A 16,490-nucleotide genomic window follows, 5' to 3' on the forward strand; every position below is an offset into this window, starting at 1 on the left:
ATTTATTTATTTGTGTTTTGAGATGTAGTCTCATTTGTTTGTTTTTTGAGACGAAGTCTCACTCTTGTCCCCCAGGCTGGAATGCAATGGTGCGATCTCGGCTCACTGCAACCTCCGCCTCCTGGGTTCAAGCAATTCTCCTGCCTCAGCCTCCTGAGTAGCTGGGATTACAGGCACCTGCCACCACGCCCGGCTGATTTTGTATTGTAGTAGAGACAGGGTTTCACCATGTTGGCCAGGCTGTTCTCGAACCCCTGACCTCAGGTGATCTACCCACCTCGGCCTCCCAAAGTGTTGGGATTACAGGCGTGAGCCACTATGCCTGGCCATCCCTTTTGATTTATTTATTTTTTTGAGACAGAGTCTCACTCTGTCACCCAGGCTGGAGTGCAATGGCACAGTCTCGGCTCATTGCAACCTCTGCCTCCCAGGTTCAAGTGATTCTCCCATCTCAGCCTCCCGAGTAGCTGGGACTACAGGCATGTTCCACCACACCTGGCTAATTTTTGTATTTTTAGTAGAGATGGGGTTTCACTGTGTTGGCCAGGCTGGTCTGGAACTTCTGACCTTGTAATCTGCCCACCTCGGCCTCCCGAAGTGCTGGGATTACAGGCGTGAGCCACTGTGCCCAGCCCTTTTTATTTTTAAAACAACTATGTAGAGACGAAGTCTCACTATGTTGCCCAGGCTGGTTTGAAACTCTTGGGTTCCAGCGATCCTCCTGCCTTGGCCTCCTAAAGTGCTGGAATTACAGGCGTGAGCCACCATGCCCGGCCTCATTCAACTTTACATCAGAGCCAAGGCACCAGCATTGCAGGCCACTCCGCTCTGACTGGCCAGGCCCTGCTGTGCGTGGGGACCCCCACACTTCATGGCTCTTCCCCGTTGCTCATCCCCGAGCTGGTCATCAGAGGCCTCATCCTGTGTTGGGGCCTCACTGGCCAGGTTTCCCCTGAGTCCAGCACTTGGGCCCCATTTATATAGATCCCCCTGCTGGGACAGACCGGCAGTGACCCCCGCCTCCTTGCCTGGCATTCAGAACCCTGTGTGACCTGGTCCCTATACCCCAACTCTAGTCTCCTGGGGCCATCGTGACCCAGGGACCCCATCAAGCTCCTGCCTCTCTCAGAGCCCCCTGTCAGCACTGCCCCTCCCTGTATCATCCTCCACAATGCACTCACCTTCAGAGCTGCACTCCTCCCACCCCATGCAGTGCACAGTCTTGAACCCAGGTGACCTGGGTTCAAACCTGCAGCTGGGCCACATCACAGGCAAGCTCGTGGGGACCTCTTAGAGTCTCAGTTTCCTCTACTGAAAATGGCTCAGGGACTCCCATCCGGGAGGGTGTGCCAGGGGTAAAGCTGGGTGTAAGTGGGCTGAGGGGGGTGTGGGGGGTTTCTCCCCTGCTAGGCGGAGCTGCCCAAGCCTCAGAGTCTGCTGTCACCTCGGGTCCCCCATCTCCCAGTCATCCACCCAGCTGAGTCCAGTGCTTCCAAGGCCCTCTATGTGCTTTCAACAGAAGCTGCCCAGAGGCAGGGCCTACTCCTTCAGCACAGCCCCCCCTCCCCTGGAGCAGGCAGGCGCTCCCTATGAGGGACACAGTTCCATTCCTGCCCCTCTGCCCAGGAGGCACCCAGAGCCCCTTCTAAACTCCAGGCCTCTCCAGCCCAGTCTGTCTCCTCCAACTAGTCACTCCATCTGTCCACACTTGGGATCGGTCCCTGCTCGCCAGCCAAATCACAGGTGCAGGAAGAATGAACTCAGGGCTGGCCCCAACTTTTCTACGGGTGACCAAGTGGGTGGGTGCCTGCCCAGAGGCAGGGCCTACTCCTTCAGCACAGCCCCCCCTCCCCTGGAGCAGGCAGGCGCTCCCTATGAGGGACACAGTTCCATTCCTGCCCCTCTGCCCAGGAGGCACCCAGAGCCCCTTCTAAACTCCAGGCCTCTCCAGCCCAGTCTGTCTCCTCCAACTAGTCACTCCATCTGTCCACACTTGGGATCGGTCCCTGCTCGCCAGCCAAATCACAGGTGCAGGAAGAATGAACTCAGGGCTGGCCCCAACTTTTCTACGGGTGACCAAGTGGGTGGGTGCCTGCCCATTTTGGTATGACCAGAGTCTACCCCACCCTCCTCTCTGTCTTCTTCCATGAAAAAGATGCTGCTATCTCCAGGGCAGTAAGCACCAGGCCACCAAGCCCTGAACCCATACCCCAGCCCATCTCTGCATGGCCTGGCAGACAGAACCGCTGTAGGCCTCTGAAGTCCTTCTGGGTCCAGACTAGAGAGGTCATCTTCCTAAGCCCTCTAATCCTGGCCTGCACCATTGGCACAGAGTCCCATGCCCACTGGTGGCCTCACAGGGCTGCAGTGACCCTGGATACAGGAACTCCCAGGGTTGTCCAGCTGCTGGGCTCCATATCCCTCTACACAGTCAGGAGCGTGGTAATCTGCCAGCATGCTCCGCTTCACCCAGTCTCCCTGGAGAACTGGAATGAAATACTGTCTGTTGCACCCTCTAGCTGTAGCTCAGATTTTCTGGAGTAACTATATCCCCTACCCCCCACCCCCATTTGATTGTGTTTGAAATCCAGTCTGCCCGTGTCCCCACTGCCTGATGGAACAGACACTAGGGACACAGGCAGGCTGGATGTGCAGGTAAAAACCACCTTAGTGGCCGGGCACGGTGGCTCACACCTGTAATCCTAGCACTTTGGGAGGTCACAGCAGGTGGATCACTTGAGGTCAGGAGTTTGAGGCCAACCTGGCCAACATGGTGAAACCCCGTTTCTACTAAAAATTAAAAAATTAGCTGGGTGTGGCAGGCGCCTGTAATCCCAGCTACTTGGGAGGCTGAGGCAGGAGAATCGCTTGAACCTGGGAGGTGGAGGTTGCAGTGAACCAAGATCACGCCACTGAACTCCAGCCTGGGTGACAAGAGCGAAACTCGGTCTCAAAAAAAAAACAAAAACAAAAACAAAAGCAAAAGCCAAACAAACAAAAAATCACCCTAGCTAGGGTGGAGCACACACCACCTTTATTATAAACTGCCCCAAACCCTCTTAAGAAGGAGGTGGCTAGTCCCCTGAGAGTGCGGTTCACTTTGGGGCGCAGGAAACCAGAGAGAGCCTAGACCTGCTCCATTTCAAAGGCTCGCTCTGGGGGCCTGAGTGAGGAATTGGCTACATGTGATTGGGAGACATCAAGGGATCCAGGACCCCTGTGACCAGAGAAAAGGGGTCTAGGGTGCCCTCACACTAGGGTATTAGAAATGCTATGTTAAGGGCAATATGCAATAAATGGGAGGCTGGCGCTGCAGGGTTCAGGCACTCTGAATCAGGCTGAGGCTTCGGAGCCTGCCCCACAAAGGCACGGCTGCAGAACGCAGCAAGCCTGCCGGGCCCTGCCTTTGTAACTGCGCCTCCCCTCCCCCGTCTCACCGTTCCTGTGCCACATTACTGTGAGATCTTGTGTGCTACTGTGTGCACAGCCCTCTGCAGTTCACAGTGGCCTTTCCACATCCCTTTTCCAGCTGAATTCGCCTGACTGACAGAGGGAGGTGGGACAGGGCTGGTCTGCACACTAGTGAAGTGCTGGTGGCTGCAGGGCTTTGGATCCCCATCCATGGCAGCCCCAGCTCCGTGGTCAGCTCCTCAGGAGCTGATATCCTTGTCCAGTGTAGAAAAGCGGATCAGCTTCAGGCTGGGCGGCTGGGGCTTCCTGTCATCCCAGAGGTACTCGGGGGACAGCACCTTGGACGGCTTGTTTGAGATGAAGCGACGATTCAGGTGGCTTTCCTCGCGCCAGGCTGCCATGATGCCATTGGCCTTGTCTGCCAGGATGGCCATGTGGCAGCCCCTGGTAAACTCATATACCCTGGCCACCTGCCCCCCGAAGACTTTCCCACCATAATAGAATTCCCCTTCGCTGTCTGCCACAAAGGCAGTGGAAACACGCCTGCGCTCGTAGGGAAACTGCTGGCGGGGTATGGTGTAGTAGCTTGGGTGAACGGTAGCCACCAGGTCTCCCAAGGTCTCAGGGCCCCACGGGTTCTGAAACACCATGTCCACATCCAGGCAGAAGAGGTAGTCCACCTCCCGGTGAGCCCTCTTAGCAATGTGCTGGCTGATGGTCTCCATCCGGCGCATGGATGTCTCTTCCCAGCTGGAGTGACCCTGGATGGGGATGGTGCTGAGGAGCCGGTGGGGACCCAGTGGGACCCCGGGAACGGCTGCAGGATTGTCAGTGAAGATATAGTAGTGCACCCGATACCCACGCATGAAGAATTCCTCGGCTGACTCCAGGAAGGACTGGATGAAGTGAGTGTACCTAGTGATCACCGGGTCACCCATCGCTACCCCAGCAGCCTGCCTGGGTCCCCACTGTGTGCTGGGGCCAGCCAGGCTGGGGTCCACTTACCAGCTCCCCATCTCAAGATGTCACTCTGCTCCGACCCTCTGGGTCCTCATTTGTCCAATTCCCAAAATGCTAGTACCAGCCTCTTACGGCTGTTGTAAGCATGTTCCTGGTAGAGATTCTTTTTCTTTTACTTTTTTTTTTTTTTTTTTTTGGAGACGGAGTCTCGCTCTGTCGCCCCGGCTGGAATGCAGTGGCACGATCTTGGCTTACTGCAAGCTCTGCATCCCAGGTTCATGCCATTCTCCTGCCTCAGCCTCCCAGGTAGCTGGGACTATAGGCACCTGCCACCACGCCTGGCTAATTTTTTTTTGTTTTGTTTTGTATTTTTAGTAGAGATGGGTTTTCACCATGTTAGCCAGGATGGTCTCGATCTCCTGACCTCGTGATCTGCCCGCCTCGGCCTCCCAAAGTGCTGGGATTACAGGCATGAGCCACTGTGCCCAGCCTCCTGGTAGAGATTCTTACGCTTCTAGACCAGGTGAAGTTTTATTGAGCAATTTCTAAGTGCCCAGCAACGTTCTAAGAATTCTTATGATCTTTGATCTTCATAAGCTGCCTTAAAGTGTGCCCATTACACAGGCAGGAACATTGAGTACCACGGAGAAGAAAGTAGCCAAGAAGCAGATAAGTGGATGAATTAAGGGAAAGCAGTTGAGCTAGATGCTGGGGGCATGGAGTGGGGTGTGGTTGACACAGCCCTGCCCCCAGGCCAAAACTCACTGGACAAGGGGGTCACCTGACCCTAGGTGGGCCATTCATCATCTGGCCATGCTTTAGGGCTTGGGGCCCCAGGAAGTTCCAGGAAGGAGTCCCAGGGGCCCAAAGGGAGGCTGCCAAGCGGCAGCTCCTAAGGAAGGCTGGTGGGGTCAGGGAGAGACGAGGGCAGAGGAGGGGTCCAGATGAAACAGGGAGGGGCAGTGGGGCCTCCTGACAAAGGTTCCTGCTGTCCCCTCATCTGGACTCTGCCTCCCATCTATGCTAGAGCCAGACTCCCTACCCCAGGAAGCCCCCATCCCACTATCACACCCTACTCTGCACTTTCTGTCTGCTCGGCACCTGGTTCCGATCCCCCCGGGTGCCCAGCAGGGTCCTGTGTGCACGTCTGGTCTCTTCCTGACTATAAACTCCTGTGGCTCAGGGAGACCTCCCTCCCCTTCCCCAGCCCACTACTCACTTCCCCACGGCAAACGCCGTGACCCCAATGGTCAGGTTCAGTGGCTGGTAGATGTGCTGCAGAAGCTCTGGGTTGAAGGTTCCCTCGGAGACGATGGGCGCTAACCAGGGTGTGAGTGTCAGCAGCTGTGTGGGCCTGGCAGCAGGGGGGCCGTGGGCACTGAGACCCTCCCCTGTGAAAGCCTAAGTCTCCTCCCGGCCCTGGCTCTCACAGTGTGACCGGGGCAGCTTCGTCCCCATCTCTGGGCCTCCCTTTCCTCACATGGAAGGTGGGAATAATGACAGTCACCTCCCAGCAGCGTTGGGAAGAGCAGGAGTTAACGCACACCAAGGAGGAGCCTGGCATTGTCCATGTGTGCCGAGCCCCTAATAAGTGAGGGTCATTAAAAAGGGCAAGACAACATTGTTAAGAACGATGGCCCGAGCACCTACTGAGTGCAGACACCGCAGACGTTACAGTACCTCTCATCTGCTCCTCCAACCTCCAGGGAGCTAGGTACTATTATCCACCTGCACAGAAAAAGCTCAGAGCAGTTGGGTACCCTGCCCAAGGTCACACAGCCCAGGTGCCTGACTCCCAGCCCTGTGTCTTTCCACAGTCCCTAACTCTCTGGGCCCCAAGGCCACCCTGATATTGGCACCTCCACTACCCCAACTTATAAATCAGAGCTCTTTCGGCCCCTCCCCCCATCCCCTTCAGGCCTCTCCATGACACCTACCTGTGCTCCAGCAGCTTGGGCTGGGGGTACTGTGACCTGCAACCAAGAAGGACCAGTGGTGGAGGGGAGCCACCACCCTCAAGGCCACAAAAGGGGAAATGCCAGTCTCCTTACCATGCCACGGGCTGGAGTGGCTTCTCCCTCTTGCAGTGCAGCTTCATGTTGCTGGTGGCAGAGGCAAGAAAAAGCCATCATCATGGGACTGGGGACAGAGATACTCAGCACAGGAAGAAGAAGGAGTCAGAGGTCCCTGCGGGCGGGCACCCGGGGTCCATGCAGGCTCCCTCTGACCTTCCCCCACAGCCCCACCCGACTCTACAGAGGAGCTGGGGACCCTTGCAGAAGTGATCTGTCCAGGGTTGTTGAGAGAATGAGTGACAGGGCAGTGACTCGAACCCAGTGCTGCTTAATCCCAAGGCTGTTGCTTTTCCAACCATGTCACTCTCGTTGTCTGAGAGAAGGTTTGAAAAGCTGCAAAGGGCCGGGCATGGTGGCTCACGCCTGTAATCCTAGCACTTTGGGAGGCCGAGGCAGGTGGATCACCAGGCCAGGAGATCAAGACCAGCCTGGCCAAGATGGTGAAACCCCGTCTCTACTGAAAATACAAAAAATTAGCCGGGCATGGTGGCGGGTGCCTGTAATGCCAGCTACTCGGGAGGCTGAGGCAGGAGAATTGCTTGAACCCGGAAGGCAGAGGTTGCAGTGAGCCAATATTGCACCACTGCACTCCAGCCTGGGTGACAGAGCGAGATTCTGTCTCAAAAAAGAAAAAAAAGCAAGAAAAGCTGCAAAGGCCTGGTGACTGGGATCTCCGGTGAGCTAATTAACCTGAGCTCACTGTAATGGTCAGTTGTATGTGTTAACTTGGTTAGGCTGTAGTATCCAGTTTCTCAAACACAAGTCAAAGTGTTGCTATGAAACATTTTTTTTTTTTTTAGGAGACAGGGTCTTGCTCTGTTGGCCAGGTTGGAGTGCAGTGGCACAATCATAGCTCATTGCAGCCTCGACCTCCTGGGTTCAAGCAATCCTCCTACCTTAGCCTCCTGAGTAGCTGCACCTGCCAGGCACTCATTACCACCCCCAGCTGATTTTTTAAAATTTTGTAGAGATGGGGTCTTGCTATGTTGCCCAGGCTGGTCTGTGAAAGTATTCTGTAGATGTGATGAACATTCTATATCAGTTGATTTTATGTAAAAGAGAGTATCCTAGACAACCTGGGTGGGACTGATCCAATTGGTTGAAAGACCTTAAGAACAGAACTGGTGGCCAGCCCAGGTAACTCACACCTGTAATCCCAGCACTTTGGGAGGCCGAGGTGGGCAAAGCACTTGCATCCAGGAGTTCAAGACCGGCTTGGGAAACATGGCAAGTCCTCGTCTCTACAAAAACAACAAAAATTAGCTGGGTGTGGTGGTGTACACCTGTGGTCCTGGCTACTTGGGAGGCTGAAGCAGGAGGATGGTTTGAGCCCAGGAGGTGGAGGCTGTAGTGAGCTGTAATCACACTACTGCACTGCACTCCAGCCTTGGCCACCCACAAAGTGGGACCCTGTCTCAAAAAAAAAAAAAAAAAAAAAAGACCTTTCACCTGTGGGCTGCAGTGTCCACTCCTGTCTGAGTTTCAGCTACCTAGCCAGCCTCACCATCACATAAGTCAATTTTCCCAGGTACGTTGGCCTGTCTGTCTACCTGCCTACCTCTTACTGGTTCTGTTTCTCTAGTGGATCCCTGACTGCCATTTCTCTGCATCTGCAAAATGGGCAAAACCATCCTTAGCCCTAGCAGTGGTGGGCTAGCGGAGGGGCTCTTGGCCCATGTCCAGCATGGAGCAAGTCCTCAGTAAGCTGAGGGATCCTGGGCAAGTCTTGGCAGGCAGTCTGCATGGTCACTTTCAAAGTCAAACTGGGTGGAGAAGAAAGAAGGGGGTCCATGAAGGAGGTGCCAGGGCTGCAGGGTCAGAACCCTGGGATCACCTCTGGCTCTGCCACCAACTGGCCCAGGGACCTGGAGCCAGACATTTGACCCTATGAACTTTAGTTTCCTCATCCACAAAATGGGGACAATAAAACCATCCACTTAGAGTGTTTCCAGCAGGTGGAAGCGAGGCACAGAGAAGGGAAAGACTGGCCGGGCGTAGTGGCTTACGTCTGTAATCCCAGCACTTTGGGAGGCCGAGGTGGACGGATCACAAGGTCAAGAGATCAAGACCATCCTGGCCAACATGGTGAAACCCCGTCTCTATTAAAAATACAAAAATTAGCTGGACGTGGTGATGCGTGCCTGTGGTCCCAGCTACTCAGGAGGCTGAGGCAGGAGAATCGCTTGAATGCGGGAGGCGGAGGGTGCAGTGAGCCGAGATCCCGCCACTGCACTCCAGCCTGGCGACAGAGGGAGAATCGTCTCAAAAAAAAAAAAAAAAAAAAAAAAAAAAAAAAGAAAAGGGAAAAGCCACCCAGCCAGCAGCAGCAAGAAAAGGCCCGAGGCCAATTGTCCCCAGGCAGAAGCTTGTAAGGATCCCACCCACTGATGACACAGTAGTCTGCCAGGTCCTTGTAAGTTTCTTTTCTTTCTTTCTTTTCTTTTTTGAGATGGGGTCTCTCTGTGTTGCCCAGGCTAGAGTGCAGTGGCACAAACTCAGCTAACTGCAGCCATGACCGCCTAAGCCCAAGCGATCCTCCCACACCAGTCCCCTGAGGAACTGGGACCACAGGTACCCACCACCACACCCAGCTGTTTTTGTATTAATGTTTTTGGTAGAGACGGTGTTTCACCATGTTGCCCAGGCTGGTCTTGAACTCCTGAGCTCAAGCGATCTGCCTGTCTCGGCCTCCCACAGTGCTAGGATTACAGGCATGAGCCGCCTTGCCTGGTCCCCTGTAAGTTTCAATATGTCACGTATGATGGGATGACTGAAGCCTCCTTGACTCTTCCACTTCTAGGCTATGCTCTTTTATTTGTGGTAAAGTGTACAAAACACAAGATTTACTACCTTAGCCAACTTTTAAGTGTACAGTTCAGTGGTATTAGGTACATTCACATTGTCATGCAACGATCCAACATTTGCGTCCAGACTTTTTCATCATCGCAAAAGGAAGCTTGGACCCTCATTAAACAAGAGGTTGCCATTGCCCCTCCCCCAGCCCCTGAGAACCGTAATTCTACATCTGCCTCTATGAACTTGAGTATGGAAGGTACTTCCTATAAGTGGAATAATTAAATTTTTGTCCTTTTGTGAATAGTAGCTACTTTTTTTTTTCTTTTTTTAGATGGAGTCTCAGTAATCTTGTCTTCCCAGCTGGAGTGCAGTGGTGTGATCTTGGCTCACTGTAACCTCAGCCTCCCGGGTTCAAGTGATTCTCCTGCCTCAGCCTCCCAAGTAGCTGGGACTACAGGTGTGTGCCACCACACCCGCCAATTTTTGTATTTTTATTAGAGACGAGGTTTCATCATGTTGGCCAGACTGGTCTCAACTCCTGAGCTCAAGTGATCCACCAGCCTTGGCCTCCTGAAGTGCTGGGATTATAGGCGTAAGCCACCACACCCAGCCACGTTGCTACTCTTGAATCAACAATTTTTTCAAGTCAATTCGTCAAACTGACCCTCTGCCCTAGTTTCCTACAAGCAAGCATATTTCAGGGCCCTGCTCAGAAAGTCCTGGGATTTCAAGAAGGGGTCAGGAGTTAGAAGGGGCACCAAACAGCCCATTACCTCCCTGGCTCCTCTTTTCTCTCCACAAGCCCAGACACACTCCAGCTGCAGTGAAGAGTTACACACAAGAATACAAAAGCAGGCCGGTGTGGTGGCTTACACCTGCAATCCCAGCAAGGGTGAGTTGGGAGGATCCTTTGAGGCCAGGAGTTCCAGACCAGCCTGGGCAACATAGTGAGACCTTGTCTCTACAAACAAATAAAAAATGAGCTAGGAGGTGTGGTGGTGCGTACCTGTGGTCCCAGCTACTCGGGAGGCTAAGGTATGAGGATCACTTGAGCCCAGGAGGTCAAGGCTGTAGTGAGCTGTGATAATGCCACTGCACTCCAGCCTGAATGACAGAGCCAGACCTTATCTTCACCCACCACACAAACACACACAAAAGATAGACAAACTGTAAAGAAGAAAAAAAAAGTTGTAGGTATACTCAGCCAAGGGTGATGATAGAGAACCCACAAACGGACCAAACAGAGAAGGTGGGGAGGAAGCACTTCACACAAGAAAAAATTCAATTAATGGGAAGACATAGGGAAATGAGAGTCTCACTAGTAATAATAATAATAAAAAAAAATTAAGTCCAGGGGTGGTGGTTCATGCCTTTAATCCCAGCACTTTGGGAGGCCAGTGGTGGGGGCGAAGCCTGGCTGAGGCGGGCAAAGACCAGACTGGCCAACATGATGAAACCCCGTTTCTACTAAAAATACAATAATTAGTTGGTGCGCGTAATCCCAGCTGTTCAGATGACTGAGGCATGAGAATTGCTTGAACGCGGGAGGCGGAGGTTGCAATGAGCTGAGATCACACCACTGCACTCCCGCCTGGGCGGCAAAGCAAGCCTCTGTCTCAATATAATAATAATAATAATCATCATCATCATAAATAAAATTTATACCAAAGAGGATAGCATTTCCCTCTCCCAATCAGCAAGGCAGGTTCATTTTTGTTTTCATAACCCCTGGTATTCCCAGCAGTAGCCCATGTGTATTACAGGGTGGTTTTGCTGAGTACTGCTCGGGCAGGGCACATGAATGAGTGACCGATGTGCTGTGGTCCTTCTGAAATAACCCGATAAGATGGATCAGAACCTATCCACATCCTCTGGCCACAAGGGAACATGTCTGAACAAAACGATCTTTGAAACGGAGAAAGGGTTATGCTGCTCATCACAAACTTAGAACCCTGGGAAACTGGGAGCAACATAAATGCCGAGAGCAATTGGTGGTAGGAAAGAGAGAGGGACTCAAAAATTATGTGCCAGGCCCTGGGTGGAATAAGATGATGGTGATCAGGCTGATGCGGTAGCTCATGCCTGTAATCTCAGCACTTTGGGAGGCTGAGGCAGGAGGATTGCTTGAGCCCAGGAGTCTGAGACCAGACTGGACAACACAGTGAGACCCTATCTCGTTTTGAAAAAAAGAGGATGGGACACACATTGAAAAATAAAGTTCAGTCTGGGAAAACAGAATAAAAACTGCAAAAACAGTATGACCACAACTGTTCTAAATAGCAAGCAGCCATTTTGCATTTAGAACCATGTAAATATCTAATCTGTTAAATTTGAAAGCGGAACAAACAAGCAAAGCAAACAACGAACTTTGGAATTGGAGTGTAATTTTTGACAGGTGAACCTGACAGGGTTTTCTTTTTCTTTTGTCTTTTCTCCTTCCTGGCTTCCTAATTTACTATATTCTATGTTTACAATATAAAACATGCCTTGTTAATTAGTGGTCTGTGATTCAGATGTTTAACTTTCCTTGAGTTGTCATGAAAAACAAAAGACCAGATGCTCCTCTGAGATTATCCCAACTCATTCTTTCAGTCTTAACTGTTAAAAAGTCAGACTTGGCCAGGCGCGGTGGCTCACGCCTATAATTCCAGCACTTTGGGAGGCCGAGGTGGGTGGATCACGAGGTCAGGAGATCGAGACCATCCTGGCTAACACGGTGAAACCCGTCTCTACTAAAAATACAAAAAACTAGCCGGGCGTGGTGGCGGGTGCCTGTAGTCCCAGCTACTCGGAGGCTGAGGCGGGAGAATGGCGTGAACCTGGGAGGTGGAGCTTGCAGTGAGCCGAGATCGGGCCACTGCACTCCAGCCTGGGCCACACAGCGAGACTCCGTCTCAAAAAAAAAAGTCAGACTCGGCCAGGCGCGGTGGCTCACGCCTATAATCCCATCACTTTGGGAGGCCGAGGTAGGTGGATCACTTGAGATCAGGAGTTCGAGACCAGCCTGGCCAACATGGTGAAACGCAGTCTCAACTAAAAATACAAAAATTATCCAGGTATGGTGGCAGGTGCCTGTAATCCCAGCTACTCTGGAGGCTGAGACAGGAGAATCTCTTGAACTGGGGAGGTGGAGGTTGTGGTGAGCTGAGATGGCGCCACTGCACTCCAGCCAGGGCGACAGAGTGAGACTCTGACTCAAAAAAAAAAAAAAAAAAAAAACAAAAAACTCCTTAAGTAAGGAGGACTTTGGTCACATGTTCATTTGTTCCTTGAATCCATGGAATACAAAACTGAGCAACAGGGTCAAGTCCTAAAAGCACTGAGCCCCCGGCTGGTCACCAGGAGCAACAGCAGGCTATTTATGGGCATCATTGCACTCCCTGTTCTCTGTGGCCAGACACAGCAAGTGAGGCTCACAGCTATGCAAAATGTGGAAGATCAGACCATGCAGGGAGCTGCAAGGATGCTGGAAGACCGAAATGGGAATTTCACTTCACATTTGTCACAGCCCTTAAATTACCTAAATACTATTGCATTGGCCGGGCGCGGTGGCTCAAGCCTGTAATCCCAGCACTTTGGGAGGCCGAGACGGGCGGATCACGAGGTCAGGAGTTCGAGACCATCCTGGCTAACACGGTGAAACCCCGTCTCTACTAAAAAATACAAAAAACTAGCCGGGCGAGGTGGCGGGCGCCTGTAGTCCCGGCTACTCGGGAGGCTGAGGCAGGAGAATGGCGTAAAAACCCGGGAGGCAGAGCTTGCAGTGAGCTGAGATCCGGCCACTGCACTCTAGCCTGGGCGACACAGCGAGACTCCGTCTCAAAAAAAAAAAAAAAAAAAATACTATTGCATTTATCAGAAACATGAACTTGGAACTCAGGAACCGGCAGATGAAGTGAACTTAAATACTCTCCTGTCTCCCCAAGTGTGAGCAGCCCACAGGGCCCCCAGTTCTCCTAGCCCCACCCATACTTACAAGATCTCTGGGCAGGGGAGATAATAGGGGACATAGGAAACTGGCAGCCAGTTCTCAACGTATGCCCTGTGAAGAAAAAAAATCTGTTGATCCACTCTGCTCCAGAGGCTGAAAACACACCCCACGCACATCACTGGGAGTGAAGGTCTCCCACAGTGCATTAGGAGACCAGGTCCCCTGTCATTCGGTAGGTCTGGCTGACCTCGGAGGACAAAGCCTACTGGTATTCCCCGCATGTGTCACAGGGCCTGGCATGCAGTCATTCATTCACCCATGCAGTCATTCATTCCCAGGGAGTGTATATTCTTGATGCCAGGCCCCCCACACAAACAGCAGGGTGAGGGGCAGCCCCAGGAGCTTCATGGAAGGACAGAAACAAAGAGTGAATTTGGGAGTGTGAACAGGGATTCCCCATCAACATTGGTTGAAGGATGGTCCAGGCAGAGAAAAGAGCAAGTCAAGGGCCGGGCCCGGTGGCTCACGCCTGTAATCCCAATACTTTGGGAGGCCGAGGTGTGTGGATCACAAGGTCAGGAGATCGAGACCATCCTGACTACCACAGTGAAACCCCGTCTCTACTAAAAGTACAAAAAAGTTAGCTGGGCATGGTGGCGGGTGCCTGTAGTCCCAGCTACTCAGGAGGCTGAGGCAGGAGAATGGAGTGAACCTGGGAGGTGGAGCTTGTGGTGAGCCGAGATCATGCCACTGCACTCCAGCCTCGGCCACAGATCAAGACTCTGTCTCAAAAAAAAAAAATAAAAAAATAAAAAAAAATAAAAAAAGCAAGTCAAAGGCCAGGAGACCAGTACAAGACAGAATTCAGAAGCCAGGGACACTAGTTGGGTCTTGCTGGAGCTGGGATTGGTGGACAGGTGAGTCAGGAGGGGTTGGTGGGATCTGGAATCCTAGGAGGAGACCAAGATTTTGGGGTTGACCTTCAGAGACAGTGGGAGTCCTGGGTGGGAATAGAGACAGGAAGAGTTCCATGGCGCAGACTCACCACAGGACACTGAGGCTTGTGCCCACCAACAGGCAGAACCCCAGACCCAGGGCCAGTCTCCTACGATGCATTGCTGGGGGCTGCACCAGAGCCTGGGCACCTGCAGAGACCTTACCGACCTGGGCAGATGAGGCTGTCCCCTTGCGGGGATGTCAAGCTCTGAGCCTGGTCTCTGAGGTCCCGGGAACACCTGCAAAGGAACGCTTTTTTTTGAGATAGAGTTTCACTCTTGTCACCAGGGCTGGAGTGCAGTGGCGCAATCTCAGTTCACTGCAACCTCTTCTCTTGGGTTCAAGCGATTCTCTTGTCTCAGCCTCCCGAGTAGCTGGATTCCAGGCATAAGCCACCACGCCCAGCTAATTTTTGTATTTTTAGTAGAGACGAGGTTTCTCCATGTTGGTCAGGCTGCCCGAGCTCAGGTGATCCTCCCGCCTCGGCCTCCCAAAGTGCTGGGATTACAGGCGTGAGCCACCTCGACGGGCCAGGAATGCTCTTTATCAGGAGACGGTGACCCCAGCCCTGCAGCCCTGCCCTCCCCTTGGTCACCCACTGGGGTCATGTGGACTCTGGGTCCCGCTGGATCCCGGGCTCAGCTCTGGCAGCTCTGGGAGGCGCACGATGGCAGTGGCTCGGTGCTCAGCTGTTACTTCCAGCAGCCCTTGGGAAAGGGGCTGGGAATGACTTCGCGGAGGCAGCGGACCCCTGCCTTGGCTCCCGCGTCTCCCTCGCTAGGTCCATTCTCGGAGGTGAGCCGAGGCCGCCGGGAGGGGCGCATGGGCCAGTCCACCGTCCGCTGGAAATCAAGCCCCGAGGCACAGCTAGGACACACGCAGTCCCAGCGCAGGATGAGACGGGAGGGCCGCCCAGGATTCCCCGAGCGGAGCGAGGTGGTCGCTGTCCACCTCTCTGGGAGGCAGGGCCCAGGTTCTCCACGGAACAATGGGAACGCGCCTCAACCCGCTGGCTTGGTGACCTTGGGTCAGTCATCCCCTGCTGCCGGCCTCAGTAGATGGGGGCCGGCACGCGGCGCCCGGGGGGAAGACGCACGGGAAAGGCTGTGAAACGCTGGGCGCAGCCTGGGCCACAGTGAGCGGAGGGCCGGGGTTCTGGGGATTAGGCCGCTGCCACTCGGGAGTGTCCGGCAAGCCCTCTCCCTCTCTCTTCCTCTGGGGCCTCAGTTTCCCCACCTGGGCCTCCAAGCCCCGTCTCGCCCCCGCCTCCCGCGAACGCAGAGCCCAGCCCCGAGCGCCACCGGCCCCAGTCCGTGGTCGAGACCCGGGACTCTGGGTCCGAGATGCGCACCTCCTGGGCTCAGGGCCCTCCTCCTTGGCCCCCTGCGCGGCAGGGACTGGTGGGGGCCGAGGGAGCGCGACTCTCCCTACCGGGTGCAGACTTACTCCTTGCTGCCGGACCGGCGTTAGGACGGATGGAGGGGCGCCACCCCGGCGCAGAAAACGGACTCAGCTAGCCTGGGCCCCCGCGATACCCGGGTGATCGGCGGCGCAGGCAGAGCCTGGAGCAGGGCAGGCAGCGGGGCCGCAGGCGAGGCTGGAGAAGCCAGGCAGGAAAGAGGGAGCCGCAGCCCCGCCCACCTACAGCAGGCCCCGCCCCTGCGGTCCGAGAGCCCTTTCCCTGCGGCCCAGGAGCTGGATCCCGGGGGACCGAGCGCCTGAGCTGACCCCTGGGCCTGGCTTCCGCTAGCTGCCTAGAACGCGGCCTAGGATGCAGCAGGCGCAGCTCGGGGGGCCAAGAAGCGCAGGTCCGGGGGCAGGGTAGGGTGCGGGTGGAGAAATGAAGCGATTTGTGGGGAAAACCTTACCTTGTTTATAAGAGCTTTGAAGCAGTCACGGAAAGGGAGAACCAGCTGGACGCCACTTGTTGTCCGGTTTAGGATCTGTCCTCCTTTGCTCGGGGCCTCTGAGCCAGGCGCCCCTGCCCAGAGAGGGGACACAAGTGAGTGGCTCCCAGAATTACTGGGAACCTCCGTGTCCTCTTCTGTGAAATGGCACTGATCGCACTTTGTTTCCACGGCCTGTCGGGGTTGCATTATCCCTTCCACAAAGGGCTGCTCTTGTCCACCCCAGGGACTCTGGGACCCCAGGAGAGACCCTCTTGCAGCTCACCAGAGGTCGGCCAGCACATAGGGTAGAAGGTTTTTGTAGCAGAAACCTCTTCTAGGCAGGGTGTAGGAGGGGAGGGGCAGGAAGGCAAAATGAAGGAGCCCTAAGGGAAAATAAAGGAGACAGTGACCAAAGGGGTGGGGGGGTGGGAC

At 54.2% G+C, this 16,490-nt stretch overlaps 1 protein-coding gene across 7 annotated transcripts; it reads right to left on the reverse strand.

The window, feature by feature from the left end:
- Positions 1 to 1,885: 1,885 nt before the first annotated feature.
- Positions 1,886 to 15,771, reverse strand: LOC105464077 (globoside alpha-1,3-N-acetylgalactosaminyltransferase 1 (FORS blood group)). Of its 7 annotated transcripts, XM_011711753.3 has the most exons (7): positions 15,616 to 15,771; positions 14,219 to 14,408; positions 13,219 to 13,284; positions 6,423 to 6,473; positions 6,309 to 6,344; positions 5,591 to 5,725; positions 1,886 to 4,326 (listed from the first exon to the last, which is right to left on the reverse strand). In XM_011711753.3, exons 2-7 carry the CDS (start codon positions 14,287 to 14,289, stop codon positions 3,651 to 3,653), a joined length of 1,035 nt encoding a protein of 344 aa, XP_011710055.2. In that variant the 5' UTR covers positions 14,290 to 14,408; positions 15,616 to 15,771; the 3' UTR covers positions 1,886 to 3,650. The 7 variants fall into 7 exon arrangements, with proteins under 7 accessions (XP_011710055.2, XP_011710058.2, XP_070934642.1 ...); XM_011711756.3 differs by lacking the exon at positions 14,219 to 14,408; XM_071078541.1 differs by having other exon boundaries at positions 13,219 to 14,408.
- Positions 15,772 to 16,490: the final 719 nt, after the last annotated feature.

The sequence above is a fragment of the Macaca nemestrina genome, chromosome 14 (genome assembly GCF_043159975.1).
Source record: "Macaca nemestrina isolate mMacNem1 chromosome 14, mMacNem.hap1, whole genome shotgun sequence".
Classification (NCBI taxonomy): Eukaryota; Metazoa; Chordata; class Mammalia; order Primates; family Cercopithecidae; genus Macaca; species Macaca nemestrina.

Bases quoted from the DNA above. Each gene is read 5' to 3' on its own strand.
- LOC105464077 (XM_071078541.1), bottom strand. From the start codon at position 13,454: ATGCGGGGAATACCAGTAGGCTTTGTCCTCCGAGGTCAGCCAGACCTA. The intron at 6,345-6,422 runs GTAAGGAGACTG...TCTTGGTTGCAG, and splicing joins CCACTCCAGCCCGTGGCATG to GTCACAGTACCCCCAGCCCA. The intron at 4,327-5,590 runs GTGAGTAGTGGG...GGTGATCACTAG, and splicing joins ACGGCGTTTGCCGTGGGGAA to GTACACTCACTTCATCCAGT.